The following is a 20,973-nucleotide window of genomic DNA, read 5'->3' on the forward strand; positions in this document are numbered from 1 at the left end:
TTCCTGAGAAACACTATTTAATATTCTGATTTCACCATGTACTTTCTTTAGCTCCAACATTTAGAATAGGGAACAGTAATTTCTCTACATTTAAAGACTAAGACACAAAGGAAGATGTGGAGCCAGAAATGTGAAAACAAAAACTAAAGATCTGTAATATGGAGGAAAAGTTGAAGAAAAATGAGCACTACTGAGCAATTTCTGTGCTGTTCTAAATGATCAAAGGAAGAATAGTCTTGTGTTCTAAGGTCAATTCTGGAACCTCTGTTCTTCGGTGAGATTGTGAAAATTATACTCTATTGTAAAGTTCAGAATACAAGGCAAACATACACACCTGCTACTTTGTATCATTGTTTGTGAAAAATAAATCAGATTCTTACCCAATAACTGGATGTTTGAAGCCAAGCTTCTTGGTGGCCTCTTCTATTTCCTTTTCCAGCCAAGGTTGTGGGCGAATCAAGTATTTGACAAACTGAGACACCCACCACACTGCAGGATCACCATGGACTCTTACGAGTCGGTCTGCGAGGTCTTCTGGCACAGCCAAGGGTAAATAGGGAGGACGAGGATGAAGACTGTCTACAATGGGGAGTTCGACCACTTGAACATTTTTGTCCTTTACTTCACCTGACAGAATATCAAAACATATCATCACTACACTATATTTCTTATATAGCTTCCATACTACAACAACTCACTCTAGGAGCATTCTTCCTCTTACAAACACTGAAGAAGAGGGATAGTTTTCGCTTTACAGGGGAAGGTAAGTTACCAGAACAAAAGTATCAGAGCTGAATTTCATATACAGCTGATCTACCTCTCAAGTTCATGGCATATAAGAAAATTAATGTCATGCTATTGTATTATCACTTGACACCCCTCAAAGTATTTAATCAGAGAAAAGCCAGATTGCCAGTAGACGCAAACAGCTAGACACAAAGTTGTTCGTTATTTTGTTTTGGAATTAGACAAGAAAGTATCCACAAAACTTTCTTCTTGCCATTATGCCAAATGGATTTTGCATTACTTTCGTGACAGCACAATGATGGGACTATCTAAATATTACAATTATAAACCAAGAACCTAAATCTTTTAAGGAGAAAAAGTAAGCTTTTCTGAAGTATTTTTTCTTGGGAAAATAGATCTATTTTATTTTGAATTATGGTAATAATAAAAACTGTACTGCTTGATATTAAAGTTCAGAGATTAGATGATAATTTTTTAAATAACAATTGCTTGCAGAATTCATCCTCTATACATAATTACAGCTGTTCTATCAATTTATAATGTAAAGAAAAAGCCATAATACAATAGCCACCTTGAGTTGACTTTACGTATTAACGATTACACAATAGCTTAAAAATAGAAAGATAAAGGCAGAGAGTTTTCACTAACATAAATTGTACCAAGTTAAAAATTAATAACAGAAAACATTAGCCTAAATATAGAAAATGACTCCAGTTAAGACATCGTTGTTCATAACAAATTAGAAACACAATGGTGGCTCAAGTCTATAATCCTAGCTACTCAGGAGGCTGAGATCTGAGAATAAGTATTTGAAGTGAATTTCACATGAGTCTGGGCTGAATAGTGAGACTTTACCTCAAAAACACAAAAACAAAAACAAGTAAGCTTAGTATAATAAAGAATTAAAAACCTTAGAGTAATATTCTCTTCATATTTTATATAAAACTAATTTCAAGATTCTTAGGTCAAAATCTTTGAAATATGACATTCATTGCATGAATAAATGATACTATCAAACTTTTACCATTAGTATTATAGCTCATCTATGTAGGGTGCTAGTTGAGAAAGCACTGGATGCCTTTATCAGACCAGAAACTATAATTAAGAGCATGAGGGGAAAGAGTAAACTGCAAAATCATAATAATCTTCCCTAAGGCAAGGAAAACTAGGGTATTTTCCCTATGTGGGGATAATCACAGAAGTAGGATATGACTGAGAGAAAGCATACATGAAACAAGAAAAAGACACTTCTTATAAAGAAAAGTTTAAAAAATGGAATAAAGAAAGGTCCCTAGCCTCATCCATTACAGTAAATTCTGCTTTCCAAAAGTGAAAGCAGTATTAATAGGGTTGCCTTTTCTTTGTGACTTCTTCCTAACTGAAAGAAGTTTAAGTAGCTCCAGATTGCACTTACATGAAGGTCTTACCATGACTGCCTCAAAGCCTCAACTTCCTTGTGGCTAGCCTTATCGACAGCTTTTATAAAGAAAGCAAAACTATACCAATACCTTCAAGACAGAGAATTTAGCTTCTATTTTTGCTCTTTGTTCAATCAATCTTCCCTTAACATGCCCAAATATTCGGTGAATACTACTATATATCTAACATGGTGTTACTCAGAATACACAGTGATGACATGCTTCTTGCTATCCAAGTAAAAACTATTTATACTTGAGACAGGCTGAGTCTGAGTTTGAGGCCAAGCTAAACTATACCTACCAAGACCTTGTTTAAAACACAAAAACAAACAAGTAAAAAAAAATCCTATTATTAAAGATTTCCTCCAAACTTTACCCATGCTAGACTGTCTATAATGAAAAATATAATAAAATAATTAACTATCGCCAACAAATATACTATCAAAAATACATTAATACAGGCAAAGGTATTTATATTTACAAATGAACATACTGGTAGAAAATAAAAGTTGTATCCCCAATAGTAATATATTCTTTTTCTTTCATTTCTACTCTCGCTCTCTCTTCCTCCCATCCCTTCTTTTCTATTTTTTTAAACAATGCTGTGTATCAAACTCAGGGCCTTTTGTATATTATGCAAGCTCTATCACTGATCTACATTCTTAGTGTTAAAATAGTATATGTGTTAAAATGAAGGAAAATAGCCCAGCACATGCTATGTTTAGAAGGTCCTCTCTTTTACTCTTTTTACTATATAACCTATTCTATTGTAATATGCATCCAAAAGAATTTTACTTTGTAAGTGGTCACAGTCTTATTCAATATTTAAATTTTAGTCATTTGTGTCCCAATATTAATTTACTGGATTGGGGGCATGGCTCAAGTGGTAAAGCAGTATCTAATCCTAGACACTTGTCAAGTAGATATTGGGAGGATTATGGTTTCAAAATAGACCAAACAATAGACCAGTGAGATGGATATGGTGGTATGCATGTCATCCTAGGAAGCATAAACAGGAGAAATAAGGCCCATGTGGTTCAGACAAAAATAAGACTATTCAAAAAAATAACTATAGCAAAAATGGCTGGGGTGTAGCTCAAATACAGTATTGATTTGTCAAGTGCAACCCTATAAAAACTAAAAACTGATTTAGTTTCTAAAACTTAAAAGGATTTGCTTTATGTCAACCATAAATACAAATCCAGTGAAATTATACCCATACAATTAAACCACAGAAAGAGAGAGAGAGAGAGAGAGAGAGAGAGAGAGAGAGAGAGAGAGAGAGAGAGAGAGAGAGAGAGAGAGAGAGAGAGGGAGAAGAGGGAGAGAGGAAGCAAGCGAGCATGCATGTTAAATACTAGGTAGTTACTGTTACTTATGGATGGCTCTGAGTCCAAGACAAACTACTGGCTGGGTGCCAGTAGTTCATGCCTGTAATCCTAGCTACTCAGGAGGCTGAGATCTGAGGATCATGGTTCAAAGCCAGCCTGGACAGGAAAGTCTGTGAGATACTTTTTTTTTTTTCCTGTCAGTCATGGGGGCTTGAACTCTGTGCTTGGGCTCTGTCCCTCAGCTCTTCATCTCAAGGCGAGCACTCTGCCACTTCCGGTTTTCTAGTGGTTTATTGGAAATAAAGAGTTTCACGGACTTTTCCTGCCCAGGCTGGCTTTGAACTGCGATCCTCAGATCTCAGTCTCCCGAGTAGCTAGGATTACAGGTGTGAGCCACAGGCACCGATGAGACTCCTATCTCCAATAAACTACTTAGAAAAAGCTGGAAGTGGTGCTGTGGCTCAAGTGGTAGAGAACTAGCCTTGAGCACAAAGAAGCCCAAGACTGCCAAAAAAAAAAAAACCCAAATACAAAATAAAACAAAACAAAAATTGAGGATTTGTTTGCTTTATTCCCCCTAACATCTTCTGTGAATTTGAAACAAATTGAGAAACAAACAGGAATAGAGTAGCAATGAAAATACTACCTCTGTAGCCAGTAAGAATGAATTGAAGATTGATTTTGTGGTTTAGGTTTATGACATCATGAGCTTGCTAATAGTTCCCACCCTCTCCTAAGCAGCCTTAACCAACCAAAGCCTATTATGTTGTATAGTAGAAAAGAAACATGCCTTGAGAGATGTCCATAAGTAAGAAGTTAACCTACGATCCTAGCTTTAGGAGACTAAGATGCAGAGGATCTGAGGTTCAAAGTCAGCCCAGGCAGAAAAGTTACTTGAAACCACATCTCCAAAGTAACCAGCAAAAGCTAGTCTGAAAGCATGGTCCAGGCAGTAGAGCATTAGTCAAGCAAGTTCAAGCCCCAGTACCAGTAACCCCCACAAAACAAAACAGAACAACAAAACTAGAAATTCTAGGCTGTGCTTTGCATGTTTGGGTCCTCTTCCCAAGCTCACATGAGTCGAAGATAGATACAAACAGCAAAAAAAGTATTTCTGTAGTATTTCTGTACTTTTGTCTTTTAAGGAATGGAATTCATTTCATTTCTGAAGAAATTCTTCAGGAATAAAGGATTCACAATAGTACTACCTACTTCCTACCCTTGGACAATCCATGTGAGAGAGCTATTAAAGGTATTTGGAGTCAGGTGCAACTGGCTCATGCTTGTAATCCCAGCTACTTGAGAGGTTGAGATTGGGAGACTCCTGGTTCCAGGCCAGACTGGCCATACATACATGGGAGATCCCTCTTAACCAATCCTTAGGCGTTAGGCACAGTGTTCCCACCCATCATCCCAGCTACAGGAGAAGCTGAGAGTGGGAGGATCAGAGGTTCAGGTCAGTCAGGTCAAAAAAGTCTGCAAGATTCCATCTTATCTCAACAGAAGTTGGACAAGTGTACACTTGTCATCCCAGTTAAAACTAGAAGTGTACAATAAGCAGATTGCAGTCCAGGGATAATCCCTGACAAAAACAATGCAAAGAAGGGCTGGGGGAATTGCTCAAGTGGTAGAGTTCCTCTCTAACAAGTGTGGAAGCCCCAAGTTCAAGCCCCAGTGCTGCCAAAAGTAAAAAAAGAAAGGTGTTTGATGTACAGTTGGGTCTTTTACTTGACATATATTTAGAAAAGTTGAAAAAGTAAGTTTCTCACTAGGTGATTAAATGTTTAATGTATTTTCATGGTACTATCAAAAATTATCTAAAATGTCAACTAAGATCATCTCTAGTCATCTGCAGTCAGTTTAAGAGTTTGAGAAACACTAATTTATTTAAAATGTTTCATTTTACGGAGAAAATAGACTAAAAGAGGTTTAAAAAGGCCAGGATCAGATGTGAGTGTTTATTTCATTATTTACACTGCAGCCTACTTTTTGGAAACCTACATTTAAAAATTTTACTTTTAGTTATTGATAATTTCATATATTTATGAGGTGCAGTGTGATGCAGAAAGGTTCAATCAAGCAAATTATCTATCACCTCACCAATTTACTTTTTGTGAAAAGAACTTTAAAATCAAATGCTTTTAGCAATTTTGAAAAACACAGTCAGAATGTATGTGGGTAAAAATCAGTGAAGTTTACAGGTAAAACAAATTGAACAAGAGGGCAGTACACACTCAGATAATAGGTGCAGACACATGAAAAGAGGTATACTGAGTGTTTTAACATTAGGGGTATTTATACCAAGTAAAACAGAGAAGGGGCTTTACCATTCCTTTAGACAAAGTCCTCCTTTTTCCTAGGTACCTAGTACATACTAATAATTCCTGTTGCTATAATACTCTTATGTTATCAGTTTGGCCCATAGAAATTAAATTCTGGGTCCTTGTAACATAGACTTCTACTTCATGTTACTGTTTGTTATTCATTACCTTCTAGATCAAGGCCCAGGTGTGAACCAGTTGTCTTGAAAATGAACAGATACACAATAATCATCTGAAGCAAGGACAAAGGCAAGAAAATAAGTCATCTTTTTTATTGTTTGTTATTATCCAGTGAAGGATGAGGCTTCAAAAAACATTTGTGTGCATCTAATCAAATCATTAATACAATGCTTAATTATGAATTCCTGGTTTCTGCTTCCCTACTAACATTCCTGCCTCAACATTAGTAATGATTTTATTCACTAACAACAAGCTATCCAAAAAAGAAATTGAGAATCAATCAGTTCCATTTACAATAGCACCAAATAAAAACTTTAAATCTTAGAACAAATTTTATCAATATGGCTCTACATGCTGAAAAGTATAAAACACTGATGAAAGAACTGAAGCAGCCACAGATAAATGGAAAGACAGTCCATATTCATAGACTGGAAACACTGGAAACATTAATATTATTAAAATAGTCACAGTACTCAAAGTGATTTAAAGATGAATCCATTCCCTATCTAAACTTTGTTATTTTTCACAGAAACAAGGGGAAAAAAGCCTCCCCCAAAACTTGAATGGCTCCAAATAGCCAAACCAATCTTCAGAAAGAAAGGTAGGGAAAGAACAAAACAAAAACAAAAAACGCCAGAAGCACCACACTCACTGATTATAAATCAGATCATAAATCTATCAAAATAGTATGGTGAAGCTGGGTACTAGCAGTTTAGTTCATATCTGTAATCCTAGCTACTCAGGAGGCTGAGATCTAAGGATCACAGTTGAAAGCCAGCCCAGTGAGGAAAATCTGTAAAACTCTTATCTACAATTCACCACTAAAAGTGGACCGGTGGCTCAAGTGGCAGAGTGCTATCTTGAGCACTAAATGTCAGGGACAGGATCAAGGCCCTGAATTCAAGCCCCAGTACTCACAGACACAGACACAGGCACACACACTCTTATGGTGTTGGCACAGAACAACAACAACAACAAAAATGACATACTGACCAATGCAACAGGACCAAAAACTGGTAAACAAATCCCCATCTATTCCTCTCTCCTTTTTTCCCTCTTTGAAAATGGTTTTGAGAAAAAAATGCAAAAAATAATAAAATTCTTACACTATATACAAAAACTAACTCAAAATTATGAGAAGACTTAAACATAGGCCAGAAACTAAAACTACTAGAACAAAATACAGGTAAAGCTCTATGACTTTGGTTTGAGCAATGATTTCCTGGACAGAACTCCAAAATCACAGGCAACAAGTCAAAATAGACAAATGGAATTGCATCAAACTAAAATGTTACTACATAGCAAAGAAATAATTGAGAGTGAAAAGACAATCCAAAGACTAGAAAAGTGTTTGTGAACCATATATTAGATAAAGAGCTATCCCTAAATATGTAAGGACCTCAAAAGCAAGAAAACTTACTTTAAATAATATGAACAAAAGGTGAATTATGAATGTCTAACAAATATGCAGAAAAATAATCAGCATCCCTGATCATAAGGAAAATATAAATTGAAACAATGAATTCATATCTATTAATAAAGAATAATAAATGTTGGCAAGGATGCAGAGGAAAAGAAATCCTTATGCATTTAGTTGTGATGTAAATCAGTACTATTTTGAAGTCTACATTTTTTTAAAAAAGCACTTAAGTATGGTTCCTTTGATCAATCAAGAGAGTCCTGACACTAGTACTCAGAATCAACCTCCCCAAAGGTGATGTTTTATATATGTGAATCATATATAATCAGTGTCATCTAGCCTAAGCTTTATACAGTTGATTGCTCAGTTCAGCTTGACTTGATGTGGCCACCACTGATCATTTCAAGAATCCCTTTTATTTTTTTGTAGAATTATGGATTGAACTCTTGTTAATAATCTTGTTTATAAAGCCACTCTTTTCACTAAGGACAAGTAAGATAGGCTTGTTTGTACACTTAAGAGTCCTCTGCCAGAAGCTCAGCTCTTTGAATTGGTTTATATGCAAAGATTCAAGCAGATACGCCTAGAGAAATCCCTTCTTTGACAGCCAATTTATAAGAACCCCTTTCAAAGGGTTATTCAGTCATCCAAGTAACAGAACATATGGAGACTAGCCCTAGAACTAGCCAATTTGAATTATTCACCTTTACTAGACTCAGTAGAAAAGACTTGAGAAGTTTAACATCTACCATGAGAGAAAAGGTTCTGATGGCAAAAAAGACATTTCAATGGTGAACAGATTTTTGGTGTCAGTCTGTGAGATTCTTCTGTACTTGCTGTCATCTTCAGTTGATATTCAGCAGCTGTTAGCACTCTGGCTTCAGAGGAAAGCTCCTTGAAGTCAGAACTCATAAAATTCAGAGTGATGAAGACAAAGAGGTCTGGAGTAGGCCTAAGAAAATCTTTGCTAAGACCGCATTACCTGGAACTTACTTTTTGCTTAAGCAGGGAAGGGCATTATAACAAGTTTTTGGTGATTCTGAACTGGAACAGATGTATTCTTTTTAGACTCAAGCTTCCTAAAGAACTTCTTTAAATAGAGAAGGACAGAATAAGGTTTTAAATTCCTTTCCTATGAGTTGTTTGAATGGTTATAGTTACTAGATGCCATCACATTCAACAGTCATTTTGAGAACTATGCAAATTGTGGTGATTTATGGTCCTTTGAAGGCTGGAGAAAAGAGAGACATCAAGCGAAATATACTAAGGCAAAAGTCTATTTATGTAATGCCTTGTCTTGTAGCACACTTCAGACTTTAGAATCACAAAAACTGATATTCAAATCAGTTACCACTTAACAGTATGTGACCTTGAATAGGTCATAATTCATCTCAGTTTCTTCATCTGGAAAATGGCATTAAGTAATATCATCTTACTCATTAGTAAGATGAGATTAATAATGAAACTTTACTTATGAATGATTAGATTATGAGTGATTAACAAAGAAGCAGAGGAACAGAAGGCCATGGGAAGGCAAGGGTTTGATTCCATCAAATGTATGAGAGAGCTATACTCCAACTTCAACTTTCACATCTCCTAAGGATGAAATTACAACAGGTATGCAGTTTAAATCACTGGTCTTGGACCCATGAAGTAACCACAAGCAGGAGAAAAGCTTGGCATCTCTTGTTTCCATTTTGTATTTATGTTCTATGCAGTGAGCTATTCTCTCTGTCATCACCATGGGATCCAGAATTGGCAAGACTTATGGATAACATCTTTACAAGGAAAAATGCCCCCAAATGAAGGACAAATAACAAAACCTCCTCAGCAAAGACCACCAGACAGACAACAGTAATTTGTTTATTCTGGCCAGATTTTTGACAGTGATAATGACTTCTCCTGGAAGTCTCCCCAAAACAAAGGCTGAGATGGTGATCAATTTGGCCATGGCTAGGACTCTCTCCCTGCCCAAATCATTTATTTAAACCTAATGCTCACATATGTACCTGCAAGATGGCTGAAGATAGACTGAAGTACTTGCTTTGACTTCTTCCTATAATGGGCTCATGCCATTGTATATAAAATATCCTTTCTCTGCCCTTCATCACTACTTGTCTCTTCTTTTGGCAAGTGGCTGGGTCTGACATGTACAACCCCTTGACTTTTGGTTGGAGTTGACCTGATTTTGAAGGATTTTCAGGATTGGTGCATCCCCTTCAGGGAGTGAAGAAAAAAAAAAAATGTTGCAGATAAAAAGCTGAGCATAATACTGTATACAGTGTAATTCTCAAAAAATGACATTTCTTTGTATTGGGGTCATTTCTGCTAAGTAGTCCCAAGAAGTCAGGTATGGTCTGGTTAGAAAGAGATTATTTGCCAAAATATATTCTCTGAAAAACGTATGACAGTGCTCCATTTTAGTGAATACTTTATATCCGATGTGTATCTTTTATTCATGCTGCTTACAACAGGCAATAAATCAACAAGCAGCTTTTATCTTTTCCAAATATTCAGCAAATCATCAAACTGAATAGGAAGGCCTCAAGTTATATTTATAAAGACTATCTGGACTTATGAGATTTACATTCATTTTAAGAGTATTAGCCAAATACTATTAACTAAATTCTGAGTAAATTATCAGACTTGATAGAATAAAATGGAATCAAGCCTGAAAGTAACTAGCTATCGCAGGACATCTAATGGCATGGTGGGGGTAAGGGAGTAATGAATATTATAGGTGGCCATTCAAAAAATAAATATATAAGAGTTGGGCATGTGCCTCAATTAGTAGAACATCTGCCCAGCTAGAATGAGACCAAGTTCAAACCCCAATTAGTATCTCTAGCTACAAAACCAAACTAAAACTTATTATTAAAAAAAAAGCAGAAAACTCTAGAGATGTATGAGTCTGTTCCTTGATATTTTAATAATGATAAGATAAATATTCATATTCACATTTAAGGATAGAGATCTGCCTCATTTAAAATGCAGAAAAAGATACGCTATTAAAATGTCAACCTAGCTAGGTGCTACATGGTGGCTCATGCCTATAATCCTAGCTACTCAGAAGGCTGAGATTTGATGATTGTGGTTCAAAGCCAGCCCAGGCAGGAAAGTCTGAGAGACTCTTATTTCCAATTAACCACCTGAAAACTGGAAGTGGTGCTGTGGCTCAAGTAGTAGAGCACTTGAGCTGAAGAACTCAGGGACAGAGTCCAGGCCCAGAGTTCAAACCCCGACTGACAAATAAACAAACAAATAAATAAGTAAAATGTTCACATCAAGGCTAGTTCTCTTGGTTTTACTGTATCTGATAGAGACCTCTTGTATTAAATGGGTAACTGTCACCTGTCATGAATTCTATCATACTCTACTAAAGAACAACTCAAGACTTATTGCTACTGCCAGTTTGAAAGCTTCAACCAATTGAGTGAAAAGTTCTAAAAACTGCAGTGTTTGCACCATTCTTAGAAACTAGTATATCACACTGTGGGAATGAGCAGGCAGCATTCTTACGAGGGCTTGCTGTTTTTACTAGAAACAGAAATGCCTTGCAAAGGCAAGTGGATTTATGGTTCACTGCCTTTAATGACATTCTGACAGATTTAATTCTGGGCTGGGAACTAAAACAACGGTTAATGAAAAATATGTAGCATCTTAGTAAGTCATGTAGTTTAGATAAGGCAGGAGGGACAATGTCAAAAGAAAAGAAGACCAAAGAGTTTGTTTGATCATGCCACTAAACAGGCTCCCTGTAGTCATCTTGAATTTGTTCTTGGAAACAAATTTAGTTTTTTTATATGTGTGTAGATACAGAGATAATTATCTCTATAGCTTTATCTCTATATCTACAAATCTACAAATCAAGAAGTTGTATTCTTTTGCAGATTGTTTATAAAGGAGATACTGCCAAAAGTCTCTGATGACTAATAAGTCAGTCTACAGTCTACAGTTAGAAGTTTAGGAGAGCTAGAAGTTTAGGAGAGTTGTTTTGTTTGTTCTGGTTTTTCTTTTTCTTTTTTTAAGTTAGTATTTCTTCCTAACTCAGAACCTCTCAGCCCAAAGGATCCAGCACAAAGATCCTACAACAGCTTCTTTCACTGACAGGACAAGAAGAGGAACAGAAAGCCATGGGAAGGCAAGGGTTTAATTCCACTAAATGTACTAGAGAGCTAAACTCCAATCTCAACTTTCCCATAATCTCTTATTGAACTTCACAATCCTTTCGGGTTTCCCTGATTCCTTCAGTATGTCAAAACTCCTTTAAGAAATAGCCAACAGGAACAGGCTAAATGGAATAGTCTTATTCCTTGAGAATCCCTGAAAGAATCAACTGTGTAAGCAGGGTCTGTTCTCAGTATCTCATAGCCTAGAGCTGTTGTCATGCCATTGGAGTTGGTAGGCAGGTTGGATTCTCTTATACTTAGAGGAAAATGTTATTAACTACAATGGTTCATATAGTTGGAGAATTAACAATGAGATGTTTCATATTGGATTTAAGGCTATCTGTAATTTTTCTGCTAAATAATCACCTGATCAGAAGGCCCAATTTGGATTTCCTAAGGATAGATAAAGAGCAATGGAGATTCTAAAATACAAAAATTTTTAACTAAAAATTCTGATGTTTAAATTAGAGAAAATGTAAACACACAGTTATATTGATGAATAAAATAATAACTGCCACGCCGACCCCAGTAGAGTCTGCTTAGCATGGGAAACCATCTATCAGACCATGATAGGGGCCTCGAGACCCATCTCTGAGTTTTGGGACTTCACCGAAGTCTACCTCAGAGAATGGGGCTTTACAGAAACCTATCTCCAAGTTTTGGGACTTCACCGAAGTCTACCTTAGAGAATAGGGCTTCTAAGAGGCCTACTCCTGGGAAAAGGCTGGCAAAACCCCTGGAAAAGATGTGTTTCTGCCTATCTTTTCCTCATAAGAGTGCCTATTAATCTTTTACTGTTTCTACTGCTCATTGTACTTACTCATTGTCAACGTTCCCTTATTCAAAGCTCTTTCTTAAGAGTGTTGACGACTCCAATATCTGATGAGTGTCTTAAAAATATGACTAACTCACCAGAGTTCAGTGCTACCCTGAAACCCCTCTTATGGAGGCTAGTAGACAAGTTATAAGTAAATATAAAAGTATTGGGGGTTTCACAAAGTCACTCCAGAAGGAATTGTAAGATTTACAAAAAGTTGTAGGCGCGGCTAGAACAGAAAGAATGTATGGCAATTGCTGAGATAACTACTTAGGAGAAAGAACTTCCTCATTTACTAAGAGACTTGCTAAATCTAAGTCTCCTTGGTGCTTACTATTAAAGAAGGAACAGGAAAGATCTTAATGGGACAGTTAAGGCCTCTATAGAAAAAAGTATAGATCTAGGCCTCCCTGACCTTACTATTAAAGAAGGAACAGGAAAGATCTTAATGGGACAGTTAAGGCCTCTATAGAAAAAAGTAGTGGTTAATTGGTGACAATCATCGAAACCAATTGTATTTCTTAAAAATAGAGGTGAAGCCGGAAACAAGTGCTTATCAGGCGACCAGCTGGTGACCGCCCAAGAATGAAGCCCTGCAGCAAGATTATGTAACCTTTTGCCCTTTCTTATGGAGACTTTTTGCTATAAAAGTTTGTTATCCTCTGCATTAAATCGCACTCAGCACTCAGCATCCACTCCTAATGTGTGTGAGTTGTCTGTTTGCCATCTCCCCGTCCTATTCCAGGTTCCTCCCCTAGGTATCCTCCGTCGTCCCGACAGAACCCGGTCCGCGGCAGGTGGCGCCCAACGTGGGGCTCAGAGCGGGGCAAGAAGCAGTTTCTTCAGTCAAGGAACCTTGGGAGGTAAGCATCTATCTCTCTCTCTCTCTCTTTTCTTTTCACCTGGAATAGTAGTCAGAAGCTCGTTGGGGTGCTGCAGGCCCCTCAGTTGTGACTGAGAAAGATAACGAGCAAATCATGGGGAGTTCATCTTCTAAGAATAAGGATAGTTTGTCTCTATTTTAAAACATATACTCCACAGTAGCAGTGGGAGAACAAACTAATCCTTGGTTCCCGCAGGAAAAAGGAAACCATTGGAAAAGTGAATGTAAATCTAAGTTCCATAAAGACGGAACTCCTCCTTTGAGAGGAAACAAAAAAAAAAAATGGAAAAAGGAAACCACTGAAAAAGTGAATGTAAATCTAAGTTCCATAAAGAGGGAACTCCTCCTTTGAGAGGAAACAAAAAACGGACAGAGGGGCAACCAGCCCCTCCCCAAGAGAATAAGAAACAGTTAGATCATTTGATACAATTTTCATATTTCAGGAATGGTGAAAGCCTGCCTGCAGGTGTGGTCTTGGGGCTGGCGGAGAGTCTTGGCGGACGCGTTATAAGACTGCCAGCGGGGCCAGTGGGAGACGTCCCCTGGACCCCTGGGTGGGGCTGTCCTTGAGATCGGGTAGAGGGGGTTCGAGTCCCCCCGATTGGCCTATTCTCTCTGGTTGGAAGCCCTTCTGGACAGACTGTCTGACCAGCAGTCTGACGCGCTTGCTGTCTGTCTTGAGTGTGCGTATATGTCTTCTGTTAACTCTAATTTGAATCTTAGGCACGCAGCCCTGGGGCTGGTGGATGAGGGGCTTACTGATCCCCTAGACCAGAGGAAGAGTGCGCATTTCCCACTTAATTGCCCCTTCCACCCTTTTAGAATTACAGGAGTGCCCGGACCAGATCACCCACCTCCCCAGAGAAAGCGTGACCAAGTGCGCGTACATTACCAACCCCCGTATGCAGCAGTGTGTGTGTGTGTGTGTGTGTGCGTATGTGTGTGTAATTTTAACTTCTTTTTCTTTCTTATCTCAGTTTTATTAATTTGGACACTCCTTGTCCCAGAGATGGGGCAAGGACAAAGCAAGCTTACTCCTCTCAACCTCCTGCTCAATCATTTCAAAGAGGTAAAAGAGAGGGGGTATAATTTGAGTATAATTGAAAATCTCAGAAGAATCTAAAAAGAAAAATTCTCTAGAATAAGTAGAGGGGGTTCTAGTCCCCTGGTAAGTGGTGAGATGTCACTCCATTCACTGAGACCTAATTTTGTCTTTGTGGCCACTTGTTTGTCTTGTTTAGTGTGTGTGTTCGTTTTATGTTTTCTGAGGTAGGGAAGATTTGGGTGAGTGTGACAGGCTCACTCAGCAGACTCTGGATTCAGTTTGCTGAATGAGAACAGCACAGAGATTCAAAAGACTAATTAGTGAATTGCCTTGCTAGATAAGCAAGCTCTGGGAAAATTAAGCCCAACAAAGGTACCTAGTTTAAAAGAAATACTGTCTTAAATTTTTGTTTAAAACCTTTAGAAAGTGTACGTACAACTGATTTTGATTTTTGCGCGCTTTAAGATCTGTGTGTTTTGTGTGTGTTTGTGAACGTGTTCAAAGATAAAAAATTGTCAGCATGCTGTAACAATTGGGTGAGTTTTAATTTAAAAATTCAAAAGGTTATGAGGTTTGGACATTACCAAAAATTTTAAAAATCTTCACATTGTTTTAAATGGCTTTTTAAAAGGTTCTTTAACTTGCAAATTAGAAAATCTGGTATTTTAAAAACTAATATTTTAAAATGCATAAGACTGTTTATACTGTAATCAAGTTATCTGGCTTAACAAAAATGCATTGGCTGTTTGGGGTCTAATTCCCTTGGCTAAAATTTGGGGATAAATATTAGAAATTTAAATGTAAAGGTTAGTTTAACACTGTCAAAGATGTTACCTGTTCTGTCTATCTAAAACTGTATTTCATTTGAGAACCAAGAGAAGAGACAGGGAAAAACTTAGAAACCAACAGAAGACCTATCTTTAGAGGTGAAGGGTGAACAAGCAGAAGTGCAGTTCAGCTGGTCATGCAGTGGGACAGGCCCTGGGAGGAGTCCACCCATGGTGAGGCAAGCTGGCACAAACGCAGTTCATCTAACCCTAAAGAGTCAGATAGAGTGTGTGGCCATTCCATAGGAGGGGCCAAGTGGCCCATCGTTGTTCTGTCTCTTTTCCCTGCAGATAGACACTGAAAACATGATGGTTAAAATGAGTGGTGTGATGATCTGATTAGTACTGGAAAAACTTTCCCTTGGATGTGTTAACATTAAAATTAGGAAGGCCTTAAAAAGAGGGCAAAAAGTTATTTGTATAATGTGGCTTACTTTCAATTATGTTCTACAATTAGGATGTTTTTAAAAGTTATAAAGATGTTAAATCTAGCTTTGTGGTATAGTAAAGGTGACTGTAATTCTTGCATTAAGGAAAATTGTCATTTGAGTTTAAAAATCTTAATGTGTGTCTGTTTTAAAACAAGCAGCCAAGAGGCAATGAGTGACACTTGGCCTCAAGATTTCAAGGGATCTTTTCAAGATTAATAAGAGGTTTAAAAAAATAGGGAATGGATTTTTGGATATATAGTTTAAATGTAAAATCATTCTTGACATTGGCCTCAATGTGCAAAAAAAAAAAAAAAATAAAAAATAGGATTATCAAAATGATTGCTATTCTAGTTTGCTCTTATAGGTTTTTTAAGTTTCCAGCAAGCCCAAAGCAAAGCACAGAGGATTCTTACAGTTTGTCAGATGTAACTTTGACTCTTAATAAGTGTCAGGTAAGTGCATGCTTAAAAGCTACTTCTATGTTGACCACCTTGTTGCTTTTAATTGGAGTAAAATGGCCTTTTATAAGACTCAGTGATCTGCAAACTGGTTCAAAGCCAGCCCGGGCAGAAAAACGTCCCTGAGAGGCTGTCACCTCTATTCAGCCAGCAGAGTACTAGCCCTGGACTGAAGAGTCAGGGGACAGTACTCAAGCCCCAAGCTGGAGACTCAAAGTGGCAGAGTGCTAGCCTTAAGCTGTAGAGCTGAGGGACAGTGCTCAGGCCCCGAGTTCAAGTCCAACAACCAGCTAAGGAAAATGCCAATGAGGCATTTATCCCAATGTAGAGAAGACACTCCTGGGACAAAAACAATGGTGGAGCATCCAGAGGCAGTAAGCCACTGCTTGGATGGCAGAAATGTCAGATCCTAGAGTCATTTGTGCATGGCCCTTCAAAACTGATCAGAGCCGGGAGGTCATAGGAAGATAGTTTGGAAGCATGCCTAATGTTCATGACTATCTTGTAAGGGACAGGAACTTGCCAGTCCTCTGTGATAGTAAAAAGCTAATGTTATAAAATGTGGGAGATAGTTTAAATCTCAAACCCTTTATGTGCCAAAAGCTCTAATTGGCAGTAACTATTGAGCTGACACTAGTTACATGAAATTCATCTGCCCAGGAAAAAGTTTGTAAACCTGAGAGAGTGTTTCTATTGATATCTGTCTTAGGCATTATTTGGGATCACTAGAGATCACATTCCTAAGTCATCTAAAAAGATGCTTTTTGCAAACCAGAGTGCTAAACAAGCTACACTGCTATAGCTGGAGAAAATGTCTGTGCAGTTGTCAAAAGTTAAATATTGTTCTTAATGACATCTAACCCTGATAGCCTCTTTGTAAAATAGGCTAAGGTTATAGGTTCTTGGCTAGGTAAGATCAACGCCCCTAAAGTCAGCTTGAAGAAGTTACAGAAGATTGACCTTCGCCCTTCTACCCCCATTTTAAGATCAAGGGTCCAGAGTCAGTTTTGGAAAAATGAGGCAAAATAGGTAAAATAATTTTTTAAAGGCATAAAGAATAGTGTTAACAGCTGTAGGTGTGCAAGTGTGGAGACTGCATTTGTCAGAGATGGTTACAAGACTAAGCCTTCTGTGTCTATTTATAAAAAAAAAAAAAAAAATCTGGTTAGTAAAAAAAAAAAAAAAAGTTATTTTGGTAAATTGTCCTGGGCTATTGTCTAAATGTTCTTAGAAACCAACGGAGTCACGGCCTGCCAAGCCTATGTATTACTTGCATCCTTAACCAGTCTGTGTAGGAATTTGCAGCCCAGCACGAGAGACCCTGTTGCTGCTACTGCTACTGCTGAACACCTTAATGGGTAAAGTTCAACGACGGCCTGACAGTCAACCAGAGATACTCCTGCTTGATTCCATCACCTGAATCTGCTTCCTGGTTGAAAGCTGCTAAATCTAAGATCTTGTGGGACATTCTTTTGGGTGATATCCAGAAATCCTCTCTCTTCCCACAGTGGATATTGGGGACAAGGATATCACTGGCTTGCTTGTCTTAGGCACTTCAGTGCATAGTGACTGGAAATCCACTCTAGGGTCACAGCCTAGTTTGACTCTGATATGGTAATAACCTGAGTGTGTTATCAATAGAGGTAATACTCTTAGCCTTAAAATCTAGCAAGCTTCTGCATCATGGTGGTGCCTTAAGGCTGTTCTAAGATAAAGGTTCCGCAAGCCAAAGGAAAATTGGGCAGTTTTAAACTACAGCCACAAAGATGGACAAGAGATTGTAAAGAAAGAGGGTGGTAAAGAAAGCCTTGGGAAAGGAATTGTAAAGAAAGAAGGAAGTAAAGAAAGCCTTGGAAAGAGAATTGGGGAAATTTGAAAAGTAAGGATTGTCTTTAAGACAAACCTCAGAAAGTTTAAGTATGTCGCAAATGGTATGAGTATGTCTTAAAATTGGAGCTTACAAGGACAGCTGGTATAAAATTGATACACGGAGTCAGGACTGGTGAAAATTAAAAAAAAAAAAAAAAAAAAAAAAAAAAAGGGGCAAATGCCACGCCGACCCCAGTAGAGTCTGCTTAGCATGGGAAACCATCTATCAGACCATGATAGGGGCCTCGAGACCCATCTCTGAGTTTTGGGACTTCACCGAAGTCTACCTCAGAGAATGGGGCTTTACAGAAACCTATCTCCAAGTTTTGGGACTTCACCGAAGTCTACCTTAGAGAATAGGGCTTCTAAGAGGCCTACTCCTGGGAAAAGGCTGGCAAAACCCCTGGAAAAGATGTGTTTCTGCCTATCTTTTCCTCATAAGAGTGCCTATTAATCTTTTACTGTTTCTACTGCTCATTGTACTTACTCATTGTCAACGTTCCCTTATTCAAAGCTCTTTCTTAAGAGTGTTGACGACTCCAATATCTGATGAGTGTCTTAAAAATATGACTAACTCACCAGAGTTCAGTGCTACCCTGAAACCCCTCTTATGGAGGCTAGTAGACAAGTTATAAGTAAATATAAAAGTATTGGGGGTTTCACAAAGTCACTCCAGAAGGAATTGTAAGATTTACAAAAAGTTGTAGGCGCGGCTAGAACAGAAAGAATGTATGGCAATTGCTGAGATAACTACTTAGGAGAAAGAACTTCCTCATTTACTAAGAGACTTGCTAAATCTAAGTCTCCTTGGTGCTTACTATTAAAGAAGGAACAGGAAAGATCTTAATGGGACAGTTAAGGCCTCTATAGAAAAAAGTATAGATCTAGGCCTCCCTGACCTTACTATTAAAGAAGGAACAGGAAAGATCTTAATGGGACAGTTAAGGCCTCTATAGAAAAAAGTAGTGGTTAATTGGTGACAATCATCGAAACCAATTGTATTTCTTAAAAATAGAGGTGAAGCCGGAAACAAGTGCTTATCAGGCGACCAGCTGGTGACCGCCCAAGAATGAAGCCCTGCAGCAAGATTATGTAACCTTTTGCCCTTTCTTATGGAGACTTTTTGCTATAAAAGTTTGTTATCCTCTGCATTAAATCGCACTCAGCACTCAGCATCCACTCCTAATGTGTGTGAGTTGTCTGTTTGCCATCTCCCCGTCCTATTCCAGGTTCCTCCCCTAGGTATCCTCCGTCGTCCCGACAGAACCCGGTCCGCGGCAAATAACAAAACAGTTCCAAAACAGTTCATAATATGGAAGAAGATAACTTAATTGGCATAGCATAGTGCTCCAATGCCGCACAAAGTAATGATAAAATAAACCTACATTTAGCCAACTTCAGCAAGGACTGGGGCAGCAAGTTTTCCTAGTTAGTATTGTAAGCTACAAAATACCAGGAATTTCAAGAGTTATCCTACCATCACTTCCATCTATAACTTTTTACTATAACTTTTTATAGATGGAAGGGGAATACTGGAGTTTGAACTCAGAGCCTTGTGTTTGCTAAATGGGTACTCTGCCACTTGAATCATATTCCTATACCTCATCTTTAACTCCTGCTGCATCTGCTTTCCCAGCTGCCTCCACTTACACATGGTAAAAAAGAAGTTGGGATGTGGGCCATTAGATACCAAGCCACAGCTGCTACTGTCATGAATATTCCTAATACTGTGTAAGTCCCCTTATTTTCCCTTTCTTCTCAGTTAATAACTCTACAAAGAGAGCTAGTATTTTTACAATCAATAAACTTCTGGTGGCATAGCTGAGACAAATACTGTAAAAGCATAATTCAAAAAAGATCAGTTTTCTCTTTGTAGTACAGCAGGGGAGAGACAGGGGATAGCCAAATATAAAGAAAAAGAACTATGAAACAAAATGTACGAAATCTTAGGGACTAGAGTGTGAAAAGGGGAAGAAGGAAGATACATGCAATGAACAGGGCAAAGAAATGTTTGACATAGTGGGAAGTAGTATTTGACTTGTTACTGCTTTAAAAAGACAACACTTTGTATAATTTGATATTCTCCCATGAAATTTCTCATTTATGCTTAAAAATGGGATATCACCACCATCTTCCTTAAAATTTGAGCTAAAAATTGTAAAAGACTTTTGTCTCTCCACTGTCAAGAAGTTTATTTACTCTTTTTTACTCTGTATATGCTGTTTAAGATGGAGATATAATTAAGTATCATAGGCTACATACAGTCTTACCTGGTAGATCTCCAAACCACTTTAACATATTCCTATCTTCATCTCATGTTGTAAATTATGGGACCAGAATCTATTCTTTCCATAGCTTTACTCCTTCTCAAAGACCTAATTCTTCTTTGTTGCCTTAGCAACTACCACTATCCTAGGCACATAAAAAGCAGAAAATGAATGCTAATTGAATGAGTGAATTTAATGACAAAAGTGCTGTAATTAACAGGGATTCCAGTCTTCTGAAAGGAAATAATAACTTAATTAGATAATAATTAAGCCTATAACCCAGCATCATAACCCAATGTTACAGGTAAATTTTGAAATTTGTGAGTGTTATTAGTTTTACCATTTTTTAAGATGCAAAAACATCCACATTACTCAGTTTTTTACTTTATTTACTACTTCCAATTTGCTAATATTTTGAGACCTCAAATACCTAGAAAATGGTATCTAAATACTATGTGGTCACATCTATTCTTTTCATTGCTGGCAAATTACTTTAGAAACACACAGACACTTGGTCTTAGATTCATCAAACATTTCATTAATACATACATTAGCTAAGTAATATATAACAGGAAAAGAGGTATTATTCTTGCTTTTATTAATTTTGCTGTTTTTTTCACTGCAGACTTTCCAGTGATTAGCACATATTTTTCCTAGATATAAAGAATTATCTCTGGGACTGATAAACACAATAGAATACTAATTAAATGTACTGGATTTAATAGTTAATTTTTACATGACATACTAAACCAGAAAAAAACTGTCTTAGCCATATTTACTCATTCAGAAC

General features: G+C 37.5%; 1 protein-coding gene across 5 annotated transcripts in view; it reads right to left on the reverse strand.

Moving 5' to 3' along the window:
* Nucleotides 1–20,973, reverse strand: part of Fut8 (fucosyltransferase 8) — a 166,961-nt gene that overhangs the window by 18,033 nt on the left and 127,955 nt on the right. For all 5 annotated transcript variants that reach the window (XM_070031754.1, XM_070031759.1, XM_070031761.1 and 2 more), the window contains one exon: nt 381–627. In XM_070031754.1, coding sequence (XP_069887855.1) covers nt 381–627 — 247 coding nt within the window. The remainder of the gene's footprint in view (nt 1–380; nt 628–20,973) is intronic.

The sequence above is a fragment of the Dipodomys merriami genome, unplaced genomic scaffold, assembly GCF_024711535.1.
Source record: "Dipodomys merriami isolate MVZ:Mamm:240054 unplaced genomic scaffold, mDipMer1.0.p SCAF_1, whole genome shotgun sequence".
Classification (NCBI taxonomy): domain Eukaryota; kingdom Metazoa; phylum Chordata; class Mammalia; order Rodentia; family Heteromyidae; genus Dipodomys; species Dipodomys merriami.